Here is a 15,149-nt window from a genome sequence, read left to right on the forward strand (position 1 = left end):
AGCAGAAATAACACACCATTGTAAAGCAGTTATACTCCAATAAAGATGTTAAAAAAAAAAAAAGAATGACACCAGATCTATAATAGCATGTCCTCATGTCCTACAACCCATAATAAGCTGGCCCATACTTCTCTTTGCTCTTCTCCATGACTCCTAGGTATTGCTGAAATCATCTGAAATTTTATTTCTGATTGTTATTATTCTTAAACATTAGTTCTATTGCATTTTGAGAATCATTTACTTAAAATTGCATTTAACTTATCAGTGATGTCATCCGTAGTTAAGTGTATAAATGTTTCTGGCTTCACTGCTTGCCAGTGTCTTGTATCCCACAGCATCTTTTTCTTGACTTCTAGATTTTGATTCATTTTGGTTTGGAGAGCTTTCTTGAGTAAATTTTTCAGAAAGGATCTGTGGGTGGCGTACTTTCTTAGTCTTTGTAAGTCTGAAAATATTTGCCCTCATGTTTGAGTCATCTTTTGCTTGAGTAGTGAATTCTAGGTTAATAGTCCTTCTCCCCCAGAAACCTGAGAGAAAGGCTCTATTGTCCCAGCATTTGGTGTTGTAAGAAGTACAGTACTCACTTGATTCGCTAAAGTTTCTTTATGGAAGCAAGCAGGATTTCTCTTTCTAGTCTTTGGAATTTAGAAATTTCCCCAGATTATTTCTAGTTGTTTGCTCTCTTTTGGTAATTTTTTCTGGTACTAACTAGGTAAGCCTTTTTGGTCTGAAGACCCAAGCCTTCCCTTAGTTCAAGGAAATTTTTTACTGATTTTTGGAATAATTTATTTTCTATGTTTTAAAATTTCCTCTTTTTGGATTTCCTACTACAAATAATAATAATAATACCACCTCATATTTATCAAATGTACTTTCCTTCTGCTGTAATATGCAATCTGCTTAACACTGTTGTTATTATTCCCATTTTATAGGTGAAGAAACAAAGGAACAGAGAGGTTAAATAGACTGTACAAGGTCTCACAGCTAGGAGGTATAGTCCATGATCCAAACCCAGGCAACTGGCTTCAGAACCTGTGTTCTTAGCTACTGAGCTATACTCCCTGCCTGTCAGAACCAACTTCCAGACTTGACCCTGACCCTGACCTCAATACCATTCAGTGCAAATTTGAGTGTTGACAGCTAGGGACTCTATAAGCAGTAGGAGAAAACATAGGAATGCTAGAATGAAGGAGCTGAAAGAGATTGAGAAACTGAGGACCAGAGAGGAGCAGAGATCATCAGAGGTTCTCCAGTGAATTCGGAATTGGGAATTTTCCCCTCCCCCCTTTTCCCTCTGTTCAGCCGTGCTCTTCAGGCCTCATCTCTGTCCGTGGTACTACTGCATGGTCTCCTGGTGGATCTCCTGGTTCCTACTTCTGTTCCGTTAGTCACCCCTCTAAACAGCAGCCAAGATGATTCTTCCTATAAAGCAGACCTGGTCACCTTCTCACTGCTGAATATTTGTTGAATGACTGCATGAATGAAAAAATAATTCCAGAGTACCTATTGTATGTCAGACACTGTGCTAAACACTGGTGATTCAGCACACATTAGGCAAGAATCTTCCAGTTGCAAGTGACAAGAATCCAACTCAAATTAGCTTCAGCCAAGAAATGGAATTTATTGGATTTAGGAGGGTAGCCTTCAGGCATAGCTGGATTCAAGACCTTGAGCAATGTCACCAAGAACTGGCTTCACCCGCTCTATCTCTTGGCTCTACCTGCTTATGTGTTGGCTCACTCCCTTAGTGATGGAAGATAGTTGCCAGAAATACCAGGATGAAGGCCTTACAGTTTGACTCCCTCAATCATATCAGCAATAATCCTGGGTCTGAGTCTTATTGGTTCAAGCTGGATCATGTGCCTATCCCAGTCACTGAAGACAATAGGATGGGATAAAGTGATTGGCTGTGGCCTGGGTCACATGGCCATCCCTGGAGTGGGAGATGGGTCAGTTCCACGTGAATCACCTGGTTTGAGAGTGGGGGAAGGACGGGTGGTTCCTCAGATGGCAAAGAAGCACAGATAGAAGCTGGCCAGGCAGATGTCCTCTACTTTGTGGTTCATCAACCAACATAGTTCTCATCTCCATAGGGCTAATTAATAGTCTAGTGTGGTAGAGGACAATTGGAGGAAAGACAGACCCCAACCAAGTATGAACAATATATAATGAAAAGATGACATTTGTGACAGAAGGCCCAATGAGGGCACCTACTGGGAGGATCTGGTCAGGGATGTGAGGCAAGGGGCAGGAGCTGGGATGTAGGAAGGATCACTCTAGGTGAGGACCTTAAGGTAGACCAGTGTGCGTGGGGGCATGAGGGAGGGGAAAAGGAAGCACGAGGCGAGCTGGAAGAGTGTTCAGGGTCCGAGAGGCTGTGTAAGGAGTCTGAACTTTATCCTGGGGCGCTGGGAGCTCTGTGTTTGATGTGTGTCATAGAAAGCTCCGGCCTTGTTGATGAGAATGGCGTGGAGGATGGCAAGGCGAGAGGTAGGGAGCAGTTAGGAGACTGTTGCCCTCGTCCTGGGAGGAGGTGCTGGTGCCTTGGACTAGGGTGCAGGGAACAGGGATCGAGAGCTGAGAGATCCGCATGATGTGGAGGATGTGGGATCTGCGAGATCTGGTGATTAGTTGGATGGGGGGAGAGTTTGGGATAGGGATGACGCCCATGAGTCTGGTTCAGGCAAACAGGTGATTGGTGGTGCCATTCTCTGAGCTGGCAGCAGTGGAGAGGGAAACATTTGGGTGACAGGATCATGAGTCCCACTGTAGGTGTGAGTGCTATGTTAGAGGCCTAGTTAGTGAGTTCTCGTGGAAACAAGGACATTTTTGACCAGAGCTTCTTAAATCACCTGCGGTGAAGAGCCTTATACTTTTGTTAAAACACACACTGTATATGATATCTCACGCTGGTTTGACAGCACCCGACCTAGCCTTATAAGTGTTCAATCAGACCAGTCCATTGTCTTGCACTTGGATGTCATGGCAATGTCAAGTTGCTACAGAAGTTTCCAAACACTCTTGATTTTGCTGCTTATCTTGTTGTAAACCAGTAACAAGCAGTTCATGGACCAGTGCATCCTGCAGACCACATGCTGGGTGACACTGATCTCGTCCAACCCTAGCACCCATTTTAGAGACAGGGAAATTAAGGCCCAAGGAGGGGACTGGCCTTGCCCCAGGTCCTGCAGAAAACAGCAGCAAAGCCAGCATTTCAGTCCAGTCTTTCATCCGCTGACCCTCTATTTTGGTGACCTGGCCTTAGGCCCAAGAGTCCAAGCAAGGGCTGAACTCGGGGGAGTCCGGGGGTGAACTGCATTTAGCGGCCAAGGTCACAGGGCTGACTTCCACATCTGTGCCGAACACTTCCCAGGAACTCCAGTAGTCAAGACGGCCTGACCCTGGAGCTGGCACTAGCACATTGGGTTGAGGATTGCTCCCCAAAGCCTGAAATCCCAGGCCACTGAGTGGCTGGTTGGACTGGGGCCAGGAAAGGAGATGGTCGTGGCTCTTGGCCATCCTGTGCCACTGCAGCACCCAAGGTCAGGATGATGCTTGGTGGCTGTGATGCGTGCCCCAGGCCAGCGACGGTTCTCAGGACCAGCTCTCCGGGGGGACTTTTGTCTACTGGCTTTTGCTGCACGTGGGCTTCCCCTGGCTGTTGTTGGGAGATGCAGTTCCCATGAGCAGATTGGGGATTGTCCTTGCTGCCTGAAGTTGCTGAGGAAGAGGCACATGTCGAGGGCGGAGACATTTGGGGAACATGAATTAGGGCAGGGAATACAGCTTAAGAGCATACACCTTGGTGCCATGCTGCCTATCTTGCCATTGCCTTTGCCATGCAACCTTCCTGTACCTTAGTTTTCCCATCTGTAGGATGGGGGTGATGATAGTAGCCTGTTGCTCAATAAATGTTAGTGATTATCAGCTATTAGTAGAACTGGGCACCATGTTAGGCTCTCATCTATTAGACCCTCAACAGATATTTTCACATTTAACATTACTCTTTTTTCTTTTTTTAAATACATTTATTTATTTATGGCTGCGTTGGGTCTTCATTGCTGCACGCGGGCTTCCTCTAGTTGCAGTGAGCAGGGGCTACTCTTTGTTGCGGTGCACAGGCTTCTCATTGCAGTGGCTTCTCTTGTTGCGGAGCACAGGCTCTAGGTGTGCGGGCTTCCATAGTTGTGTCTCGTGGGCTCTAGAGTGCAGGCTCAGTAGTTGTGGCACACGGACTTAGTTGCTCCTCAGCATGTGGATCTTCCCGGACCAGGGCTCAAACCCGTGTCCCCTGCATTGGCAGGTGGCTTCTTAACCACTGCGCCACCAGGAAAGTCCTAACATTACTCTTTTCACCAACCCACTCAAGGTCAATTCTGTCCTTTGACAGACGATAGCAGCAACAATGACAACACAGCAACAGGCCCTCCATATGCATGCACTATCTCATTTAGTCTTCCGCAGGGCCCATTGAGGCAGATGGTAATAGCCCCATTTTACAGATGTGGAAACCGAGACTCAGAGACATTAAAGCGACTTGCTGAAGATGACTCACACTCAGATTTTTTTAGGCTGCAAAGTCTGTGCTCTTCCTAAATACCACTGACAGAACCTAATCCTTTAGTGAGAGGACCTTGTGGGGCCTGGGACTGACTCTTGAAGGGGAGGAGTGAAACTGGGGCGCTACTGGACACCCATCTCTGGCCTCATTTCAGGGATGGAAGACTGAGACCAGTAAGGGGGAAGGGACCTGCCCTGGGTTCTGCAGACTACAGGCCAAAACTCTCCCTGGGTTTGAACCTGAGGATGGATGCCTGCTCTGTCCTACTCACCTGCACTCCACTTGCAGCACGTGCCCCCGAGAACAAGGCAAGTGCCCCCAGGAAGAGCCAGGAGCATGCCCTTAGCAAGCGGTGGGAGACTGTGTCCCTTGCCCTGCTGTGAGGGTCATAGAGGCCAGAACATGGCAGGACGGTTCCTGATTAAGCCTCAGCACCAGAGTCAGCTGTGCCCACCCTCCAAGTCAGATCCCAGGAGCAGGCTGCTTCCCTGCCTGTGTCCGTAGTTCCGAGTACAGGCTCCAGCACATAACAGGGATTCAGTAGTTACTGAAATAACCAATAAATGTTTCTTGGCCCACTCTTCTGTGGGGATGGCATTTCTGCATGGAGACTATAGACCCCAAAACCAAGGCTGTAAGACCCAATGAGTCTTAGGCCCAGAACTTCCTAAGTGGGTTAGCAGATTCAAAGCTTGGGCTGGAGGGGCATATGCAGATACTTCCACAGTTCCCCTGGGCCGCCCAGGGCCTTTGCCCTCTTCTGCAACAGGGTGGGGCAGGGGCAGGGCTCTGTAGAAGTCGGGGCCAGTGTGTCCCGGCCCTGGCTTTCATTACCCCCATCACCCAAGCACAGGCCTGGCCCTTTCATTGTCCAAGGCAGTGAAAGCCTGAGCAGCTGCTGGTGGGGGCTGGGGGTGGTCTTAGTCTGTCATAAGCTCTGGAATTCCTGGGACCACACCTCCCTGGCTTTGTGCCCGGTTTCTGCCATAGTGGCATAACTCTCCTCCCCACCCTGGAATAAAATCCCAGTGGACTTTGGATCAGAAGCCAGGACAGGGAAGCTCATTAAATAGCTTTTGGCAGGTACCCTCCTTTTTTTGAGGAGGGTATTGCCAAGGCTCAGTCTCCCGCAGGTGGAGTCTGCACGGGGAAGGAAGATGGGTGGGTTTCCATCTGTGCAGGGTTCATGATGGGGTCTTGCGAACGCAATTCCGAGCGGACCAGGCTTAACACAGTGGAGGCAGTGAGGGAAGACAGATGGAGCCTTGCTGCGGTGCAGCTGCAGGGAACGGCCTGTCCGGGGTGTCTGGGCTGTATCTTGCTGCTGCTGCATCTCCCTGGAGCCTTGGGCTCTGCCTGGGGGTGCTGCTTCTCTTAAAATGGGAGGTGCACATACACTGGCTCCCTGCTAACCCTCCCTGGTCCTAGCTCTGGAAGCTGCTGCCAGCTTGCCTGAACAGTGAGACGTTTGCCTGCATGGCTGGGCTGTATAGCCAACTGGCTTCTCAGTATGTAGCTGGAGGGCTCTGTTCCATGGCCGCCCTGTGCAGTGGTGCAGGGCACAGCGGATAGTGGATTGGGTTTGATCTGTAGCTGTGCACTTACTGGTGACCTTGAGCAGGTTTCATTATCTCTCCGCCTCTGTTTAACTATCTGTAAAATGGGGACAGTAGACATCATCTCTGATAAGGTTATGAAGATTTCATGAGTCAATAATTGAGAAGTGCTCTGAACAGTGCTGACATGTACTGTCAAATAAGCGTTTGTTAAATAAAATATGGAGATCAATAAATGGGGCCCAGGCTCTGAGGGCCCAGGTGCTGATCCTGTGGCCTGTGGGCCACCTGGATCTCGCTGTTCCCTAGATCCCAAGTCCTCCTGTACTGATAGCACCATCATTTACGTAGGTCTGAGAAGCATTGGGGTGCAACAGAAGGAGCGCTGGACTGGCAGTTAGCAGGCTCTGGTCCCAGCCCTGCCTCTCAGTTGCTCTGTTTCCTTGGGAAAGTCACTAACCCTCTCTGGGCCTCAGTTTCTCTGGCTGTAAATAGGGAATATTTATAGAGTAAAAGATCTCCAAGGGCCCTTTCGGCTTAGATAGCCTGGATAACAGTGACTCTCCTGTCCTGCCCCAGGCTGTACACTGGGAGGGTCCACATGCTTTGTTGATTTGTGTCTGGAGCTATGGAGAGGCAGTGGGCAGTGGCCGCCTGGGCTCCCCAGGCACTAGATGCTCTCCTAGCCTGGCCTGGCCTGCTCCTGGGCCTCGGGACACTGAACTGCTGTGCCCTTTCCTCATTGTCCTTGTGGTCCAGAGTATTGATGAATGCATTCTGGATCTGTTCTGGACTCAGTGCCCTGGGTTGGCAGGGCTGCTCTGGCACAGTGTTTAATGATGGGCTGGCTAGTCTGACTGTGAGCCTGATGTCTGTCTCCATCACTAAGCTGTCGGCTTGGCGAGTGCAGGGCCCCTTTCTGCCTGTTCTCCACCGCATCCCCAGGGCCCAGCACAGAACCTGGCACGTAGTTGGTGCTCCGAAACTGTTTGTTGATTGAGAGGTGAAGACTCAGCTGAACTCAAGGATTTCTCTCATCTCAAGGAACCTTATATTCAGGCTCTCCACCCTAAGGAATCTTATCCTAAGCACCAGAAATTCCACCCTGGGAACCATCAGCCTCCCACTGGAACTGGCCGTCTCCTGAGACTCACCTCCTTAGTTTCCCAGGACAAGAATGGGCCCTGTTTCCCAGGAACCTGCAGGATGAGAGCCTTCCAATCTGGAGGGTTCTTGGGCCCTGCAAGGACTGCCTTGGCTCTGCCCCCAGGGACAAGGCAAAGTGTTGATTGGAGTGGTAAGTCCCCAGCTCAGATGAGGGCTGTTCCGAGTTGACCCTAATAAAGGATGTTTTCTTATGTCAGCCTGCGTGAACATGCTGGTATGTGTGAGAGAGACAGGAATAGAGAGTCAGAGACAGGGTCAAGGAGGCAGGCAGAGATAGACATCCAGAGACTTTGAGACTAGTACAGGGAGACTAAGAGGCAGAGGGACAGCACTTCAGCCTAGGGTGGCCGAGGCAGGGTGAGGTGGGAAAGGAGGATAGGGGCTCCTCCTGCCCCATTTTTTTCTGGGCTGACATCCAGGTTGCCTGCCACTTGGGTGGTAAGCATGTTCAGGTTGGAACTGGCTATGGGACAGACACCCCTGACCTGAGCCCCAGGCGCAGCCCAGGGTGTGTTTGTTGAAATCGGACAACCAGCTGCAGCAGCCGTAGCCTCAGCATCAAACAGCTTTGCGCTGGCAAGACAGCTTCCTGTGGGGCTGCACAGTGGTTTCGAGTGGGCACCCCGGAGCTGGACCTACCGGTCTTCAGATCCTACTGGTCTTCAAACAGCAAGCTGTGGGCAGCTTCCACTACCATTCCCTGCGCTGGGTTCTTCATCCGCAGATAGGGTAATACTAGTGCCTGCCTCCCAAGGTGCCGATGAGGCCTAAGTGAATTAGCGAGGGCCAGACTCTCAAAATAGTGCCTGGCCCGGGATCACTGACTCCTCTGTTAGCCCCTCAGGTGGGTAGGTCAAGCGCTGTCAGCCCCATTTTACAGATGAGGAAATCCAGGCTCAGAGATGGGCAGGGACTTGCTCAGCGCACCCAGTCAACCAGGGCTGGAGCTGGGACCTGAGCTGGGGACCCTTGCCTCCCAGTCCAGTGCTCTTCCTCTGCCCCCCCGCGGTCCCTCTGTTAGGGACCTCTCCTTCACTTGTGATCCTGACTCTTGGGCTGTTGTAACATGCTCCTCGCAGCCACCGTCCCGGGGGGAGGAAGCCCCAAGCTCTGTGTCCATCTCTGCTTGCCCGGATTTGGCACACAAAAGTGCTAAACAAAAACGTGTGTTGGGCTGCGCTGATGGTGCTGCTGGGAGATGACTGAAGCAGCCGCTCCCCCGGCCCCCGGGGGCGGTGGCATTCTTGGAGTCGGTGCCGGTCGGTTGCAGGACCCTGGGTTAAATTGCAGCCGCCCACTGGGACGAGAGCAATGTGGGGGTGGGAAGGCGCTGGGAGGTTTCCATGATTGGCTCCGTCCTGGTCCTGCCGGAGAGCCAGAGCTGCGGCCAGTGGGGTCGCGCTGCCCCAGCTGGGGGAGCCCTTGGGATGTGTGTGTGGAACAGCCGGCTGGGAATCCCAGTGCCAGGGAATGCTGCTGTGAGCCATGGATGCCTCTCCCTCCAGAGCGGCACTCCGGGGGGGCCAGCCCCGGGCCTGGGGACTGATGGCAGGGGAGCCAGGGCTGGCGCGTGTGAGCCTGTAACCCAGGAGCCGTCCGGGCGCCTCGCAGGCTGAAGGACGGGGTGGCCGAGGACTCTTCCTTGAGACATCCCGGGCTCCTTTTCAGATGAAAGTGTCTTGGGAAATTACAGAGTTTTCTATTTGATGGAAGAAAGAAGTCCAACCTCTCTCCAGAGTGGCAGCAGCGGGCTGGACAGGGTGTGTGTTTGGGAAGCGCGCTGGAGGAAGAGGAAGAGGAGGCGGGACGAGTGATGCAAGGGTTTGAAAAAGCCACCTAGATGTGGGAGGGGAACCTGGTCATTTGGTTCGGCTTTTCCCGGCAGGTATTCCGCCCCTGGGGACCTTGGGTAAGTCCATGAATAGCCCTGCTGACACAAAGGAGCTCTGTCTGCGGAAGGCAGCCGCTTGACGCGCCACCAGGAGCTGCCACAGCTGCCCGCCCGTCCGCCCGCCCGCCGGCCGCCGGGCGGAGCTGGGCGGAGACCCGCGCGGGCGGGCGGGCTGGCAGCAGCGGCATCCAGGAGTCCCCGGGTCCCTGCCGGAGTGTGCTGGGTAGGTGCCTCGGTGCCAGGGTGTGTGTATGGCGGGCGGGGGGCTCTTGTCCAGGGCACCCCGTGCCCCTGTTTCTATTGTTTCTTCCCCAGGGCAGCCATTGGTAGGCATGTTGCAACCAAACCATGTGTGTTCTGCTCAGAGATAGCTCTGTGTGTGTGTGTGTGTGTGTGTGTGTGTGTGTGTGTGTCTGTGTGTGTGTGTGTGTGTGCACGCGCGCGCGCTTGTCTGTCTGTCTGTCTGTCTCGGTGGGTGGGTGGGAGCCTGCAGGGCTAGGGGTATGCTTCCGCTGTGTGCTGCTCCCACTTCAAGGCTGGTCAGCTGGCTTTTCTTTCTGAGGGAAATGAATGTTTGGTGAGCAGAAGTCCGGCCACTGCATAGGGAGGGAGCGCTCAGCCAGCGGTGCTGGCGATCTTGTCAGGGATGCTGACCACACACGAGGCACCAGGATGGCTGTTCTTGCCTAGTTCCATGAGGGGAAGGAGGTGGTCTCAGGGGCTGGACTTGGGGTGGGGTTGCATCTGACCCTTGCGGCTTCGGCTGTTATGTTCACTGGAAGTACAAGCAGAGATGCTCTGCCTCCTGAGCCTCTTGGGAAAGGTCTTGCACCTGCCCCTTTGGCTCCTGCTGAGACCCGTAAGGAAGGGGATAATTGTTAGGGACCTGCTCACTCCACAGAGCAAGCCGCTGTAAGCAGACAGAGGCCAATTCTTTTATCAACTTGGAGGCCTCACATCTCTATGCTTGTCCTGGGGTGTCCAAGAAGAACCCTCGTGCCCTGGGACCTCAGGGCTGAGGAAAGTCCAGGTCCAGAGAGGGGAGGGGCTGTGCCCAAGTTCACACAGCAGGTCTCTGGCCAGGACCAGGATGGAGGACGTCTGTCTCCTGGAACAGTGAGGACAGGATATGTGGGTGCCGTTACCCTGAGCTCAGCTCTGAATGTGGCGTTCCTGGCTTGAGATGCCTAGCTAAGTACAGGGCCACTGGGCCTCTCACCAAAAACTTGCAGCATCTTGCTGCCCTCAGGCCTCACGGCTGGGGGCTATCTGGCTCCCCTCTCGAGGTGGCTGGAGTGGGTATATCTCCTGGAAGGAAGGAGCTGCACTGTCTGACCCGCCAGGGCCCGTGGCACCCCAGCCAGGGCACTGCGGCCATAGTCAAAGTTTCCACCAGGGCCGCTTGAGTCCTCCACGCCCAGCCAAGGGGCACCTCCCCTCTTCGCCAGCCCTAGCACGTGGCAAGGCTTAGCCCAGGGCGGGCCCTTCGGGGAGCGAAGTTCCACAGCAGGGCCTGCTCCAGGCCCGGGCTGGCATCTCCTGCAGCGGGGGGATGGTGAAGATGGAGGCAGCTGAGGTGACTGACCCCCTGTTGGGGAGGCTCTTTGAACCATAGATCGTCGATGGGGCTTCTGATTATAAGTATCTGGTATCAGTGAAACCACCCCAGCCCCTAGCCTTCTTGCCTTTGCACGTGCTGTTCCCGCTGCCTGGAAAGCCCATCTCTTCTCTTCTCTCTAGGTCTTACTCCTACCCAGACTTCCATGACTAGAGCAAATACTGCAGCTGGAATCTGTCTGTCCCTTGGTGGTGGTACCCACTCTGGTTGCTTCATGTCTTATTCATGTAGGATTTGAGCCTTACTCATCCCTTGGTCCCAAGGGCCCAGCCTGGGACCTGGGGCATGATAGGAAAGGGCTCAGATGGGTTTCCTTGAGGACAAGCTCTGACGTCCAAGTCAGCTCTTTCTACCCATCTCCTAGCTCTGCCTGGCAGACAGTGGGCACTACCAGCTTGAGGCCTGGCGAGGAGTCCCTTTGGAAGGGCCCTAGTTTCTGCATGGCAGGGTTGCTTCCACAGAGCCAAGGGGTTGGGGGATGGGATTTTTGATAGGAGACAAGGCAGGGAGAACCTTGGCTTCAGCCTGGCGGAGGCCACAGGGAAAGCTGGGCTGGGATCGTGCTGGGCTGGGTGGTGTGGTGTCCACCCCGTGGCCTGGGCCACAGAGGGTGGGAGGGGCAGCCCCAGCTAGTTTGAATGCAGTGCTCCTGGTCCTTTGCACAGACTGCAGCAGCTTGGAGCTCAGATTGGGCCCTGTTGGGATGGTGCCAACCAGGGTGGTGGATTGGAGGGTTGGGGGAGCGTACGGTTCTCAGCCAGTGGTCTGCCTGGCTCCCCCAGAAGAGGCGCAGCTGAGGAGGGAATGCCCACACCCCGCTGGGTTCCTAGGAACGCTGAGAGCCTCTTCCTGTTCAGCCTCCCAAGGCCCTAGAATAGCTGAGTCTGTTTGCCTTCTGGACAGATACGGGACTGAGGCAGGAAAGGAAGGATTTGCCTGAGGTTATATGGGACTCAGCAGCACAGCAGGGACAAGAACCCAGGTCTCTGGGTCCCCCACCCAGGTTTCTCTCCGTCACACCAGCTGGATGACTCAGAGTACTTGGCTTTCACCTTGATGCTCCCTTTTTGGGGACTCCCTTAGTGACACATTCCTTTCCAGGACCGTCGCATTTACTAGCTAGAGCCCGGCTCTCCTCTGAAAAAGCAGCGTGTGCAAGTAAAGAAAGCCCTGGCCTGGCCAACAGGCTGGAGACTGAGGCACAGTCTGGTCCCTGCTCACTGGATGATCTCAGGCAAATCTGCTTGTTTCTCTGGCTCAGTTTCCCCTTTGGAGCAACCAGGGACTGGACCAGGTATTGCCTGGCCCCTTCCAGGCATCCAGAGAATCTTCCATTCTCTGCAGACCCTCTCCTCTCCCTGGGTTCCGAGAGTCATTGGTCAAGGCCAGCGTCCGGCTTCTCAGGGAAGCGGCCCCCTACCTGTTCCTCAGGCCCTTCTGGTCAGAAGCCTTCTCTTGCAAGCTGGAGCCTGGGCCAAGGCTGGGAGGTTTGTTGTTGTCTGTGGAGCCAGGCCGTTTCCAAGATGTCATTGCTCAGGGAAAACTGTCATTCCTCCGAGGGATAAAGAGGCTGCTTACGGCTCAGCCTGGAGAGGCTGGAGCCACTCACGGCAGGCCAGCCAGGCTCGGCCCCCGGGAGTCGCCACCTTTGCCTGAACAACCAGCTGGGTGGGGGCAGGATTGGGAAAGGGGTGCTGGGGCCACGAGCCGCTTGAGAGATTGGAGCTTCCAGGCACGGAGGAGAGGAGAAGGGGTCCCAGGAGACCCTCTTCCTCTGGCAGTGGGCCGAGGTCATCACTCCAGACGTGTGGAGAGTTGCCAGGTGTGCCCTCTGCTCCAGATGGCCCTGGGCTTCTCCCCTCTCCCTCTGCCACGGGCTGGCCTGCCCGCACCTGGCACTGGGGCTCAGGCTGCTGCCGGAAAACTGTCAGCGGCTCCCAACTTAGAAAGGTGGGGAGTGCAGAAAGTTATTTGGAACTGGGCGCGCTCTCCCCTACGTAGCCAGGGCTCTCTGTGGTGTCCTTGGTTATCTCTTGGTGGGGTTAACCTCGGGCTGATAGCAGAACTCAGACACTTGGGGCAGGGTGGCAGAGGGTGGGAGGCATGGGGAAAGGCAGAGGAAGAGCTGGGCAGAGCCTCTGGGAGCCAAATGGCTGGCCACAACCTTGAAAAAAGGCTGGAGGCAGCCACGGGGAGAACCCTGGAATGGAAGGTGGCGTGCCTGTCCCACTCCTCTAGTCAAGGGTTGTAACTGTGTCTGTGCAGAGCTCCGAAACCTTCACTGCTCACGCGTCGATTAATGAAGTTCCCAGTTGATTCAAACAGCGGCTCTGTAAGTGCTTTCTCTGCCTGTCTCCCTCCCTTCCCTCCACATGTGTCTAACACCCACTATGTACGGTGCACTGGCCAGGTACTGGAGGTATAGGTCTGATCTTTAATCTAGTGCCAGGGATGGGCATGTAATGGATGGTAACAAGACAGCTTTGACAGGGAGACTCGTGGAGAGGGAACCCTGGGGAAGCTTCCAACCCAGCCAAGGAGACCCTGCAGGAGGTGAGACTGAATCCGGATGCACAGATGCTTGTCCATCGAAGGGAGATCTCCATCCCAGTCTGCCCACCCCTCTAGGGTGTAGACATGATTCCTGCCTGACCATAGAGATCGCCTACGTGTGTCCATCCACATGCTGCGGCTTATCGCAGTGGTGGCCGAATAATGTTATATGCAGGTGCGTGGGCTCTGGACTTGAGGGCAGGCTCTCCCTCTCTACAGTTGGGTGCCCTTGGGTAAGACACAGAAACTCTCGGTGCCTGCATTTCCTCAAGCAAGGGCCCAACCTCACTGGGGTAATGAGATGAGGTGTGTACGCAGAGGGCTGCGTGCATGCTGACACTGAGTCATGGGGGCAGCGGGGGCACCCCTGGCACCTTCCCTTACTGGTGGCTGTTATTGAATGAGATGATGTGGGTGAAGCGAGGTGTTCGGCATGGAGTCTGACGCTGAGCGGGCATTTGCTGAATGGGAGGTGACACAGCAGTTTTGGGGCTGGGAGGGAGGAATCAGCTGGAATGTGCTATCAGGCCCTAGGATGAGGGCTTTTAATTGCTTTTGAAATAAACTTTTATATTGAAATGTAAAAGACAGCAAGGGTAGAAGTATGTAGCCGATGAATTTTCACAAAGTGAATAAACTCTCCAGGTCAAGAAACAGAACATTCTAGTACCCTGGGAACCTACCCCGCCCCTGGCCGCGCCCCGCCCCTGTCACTGCCACCTCAAAGGGTAACCCTTTTCTTGCCTTCTCTCACTGAGTAGTGTTGCCTGTTTTTGAATTTTGTATACGTGGAATCATTGAGTATGTATTCTTTTATGTTGACTTCTTTGGATCAGCATTTTGATGGTGAATCCTTCAGTATTATTGTACTCAGTTTTATTCCGTTCACCCCCACTGTGTGTGGTATTTCACTGTGTGAATATAGGTGCCCCAATTTATCCATCCTATCATTGATGGACATTTGGGTTGTTGCCAGTTGGAGGTTATCATGAATAGTACTACTATGAATATTCTCATACATGTCTTTTGATGCACTATAATATACTTTTCTGTTGGGTAAATACCTAAGGTTTACAATTGCTCAGTCATAAAGTTGTATATAATTAGCTTTAGTAGATTCCACTGTATAATTTTCTTTTTTTTAACATCTTTATTGGAGTATAATTGCTTTACAATGGTGTGTTAGTTTCTGTTTCATAACAGTGAATCAGTTATACATACCCACATGTCCCCATATCTCTTCCCTCTTGCATCTCCCTCCCTCCCACCCTCCCTATCCCACCCCTCTAGGTGGTCACAGAGCACCGAGCTGATCTCCCTGTGCTATGCGGTTGCTTCCCACTAGCTATCTATTTTACGTTTGGTAGTGTATATATGTCCATGCCACTCTCTCACTTTGTCCCAGCTTACCCTTCCCCCTCAAGTCCATTCTCTAGTAGGTCTGCATCTTTATTCCCATCTTGCCCCTAGGTTCTTCTGATCTTTTTTTTTTTTTTTAGATTCCATATATATGTGTTAGCATACGGTATTTGTTTTTCTCTTTCTGACTTACTTCACTCTGTATGACAGTCTCTAGGTCCATCCACCTCACTACAAATAACTCAGTTTTGTTCCTTTTTATGACTGAGTAATATTCCATTGTATATATGTGCCACATCTTCTTTATCCATTCATATGTTGATGGACACTTAGGTTGCTTCCATGTCCTGGCTATTGTAAATAGAGCTGCAATGAACATTTTGGTACATGACTCTTTTTGAATTATGGTTTTCTCAGGGTATATGCCCAGTAGTGGGATTCCTG

The 15,149-nt window shown here is 52.8% G+C and overlaps 1 protein-coding gene across 5 annotated transcripts in view; it reads left to right on the forward strand.

Moving 5' to 3' along the window:
* RGS3 (regulator of G protein signaling 3) overlaps window positions 1-15,149 on the forward strand; it is a 127,837-nt gene that overhangs the window by 83,745 nt on the left and 28,943 nt on the right. Inside the window, exon 19 of one of the 5 annotated variants that reach the window (XM_089913637.1) lies at window positions 9,170-9,193. The exons of the other annotated variants lie outside the window; for them this stretch is intronic. Within the exon in view, the coding sequence (XP_089769763.1) occupies window positions 9,170-9,193 (24 nt within the window). The remainder of the gene's footprint in view (window positions 1-9,169; window positions 9,194-15,149) is intronic. 5 annotated transcript variants of the gene reach the window in all.

This window comes from Delphinapterus leucas, chromosome 6 (assembly GCF_059928025.1).
Source record: "Delphinapterus leucas isolate spDelLeu-1000000601 "Yukka" chromosome 6, BTC_Dleu_Yukka2, whole genome shotgun sequence".
In the NCBI taxonomy this organism is placed as follows: Eukaryota; Metazoa; Chordata; class Mammalia; order Artiodactyla; family Monodontidae; genus Delphinapterus; species Delphinapterus leucas.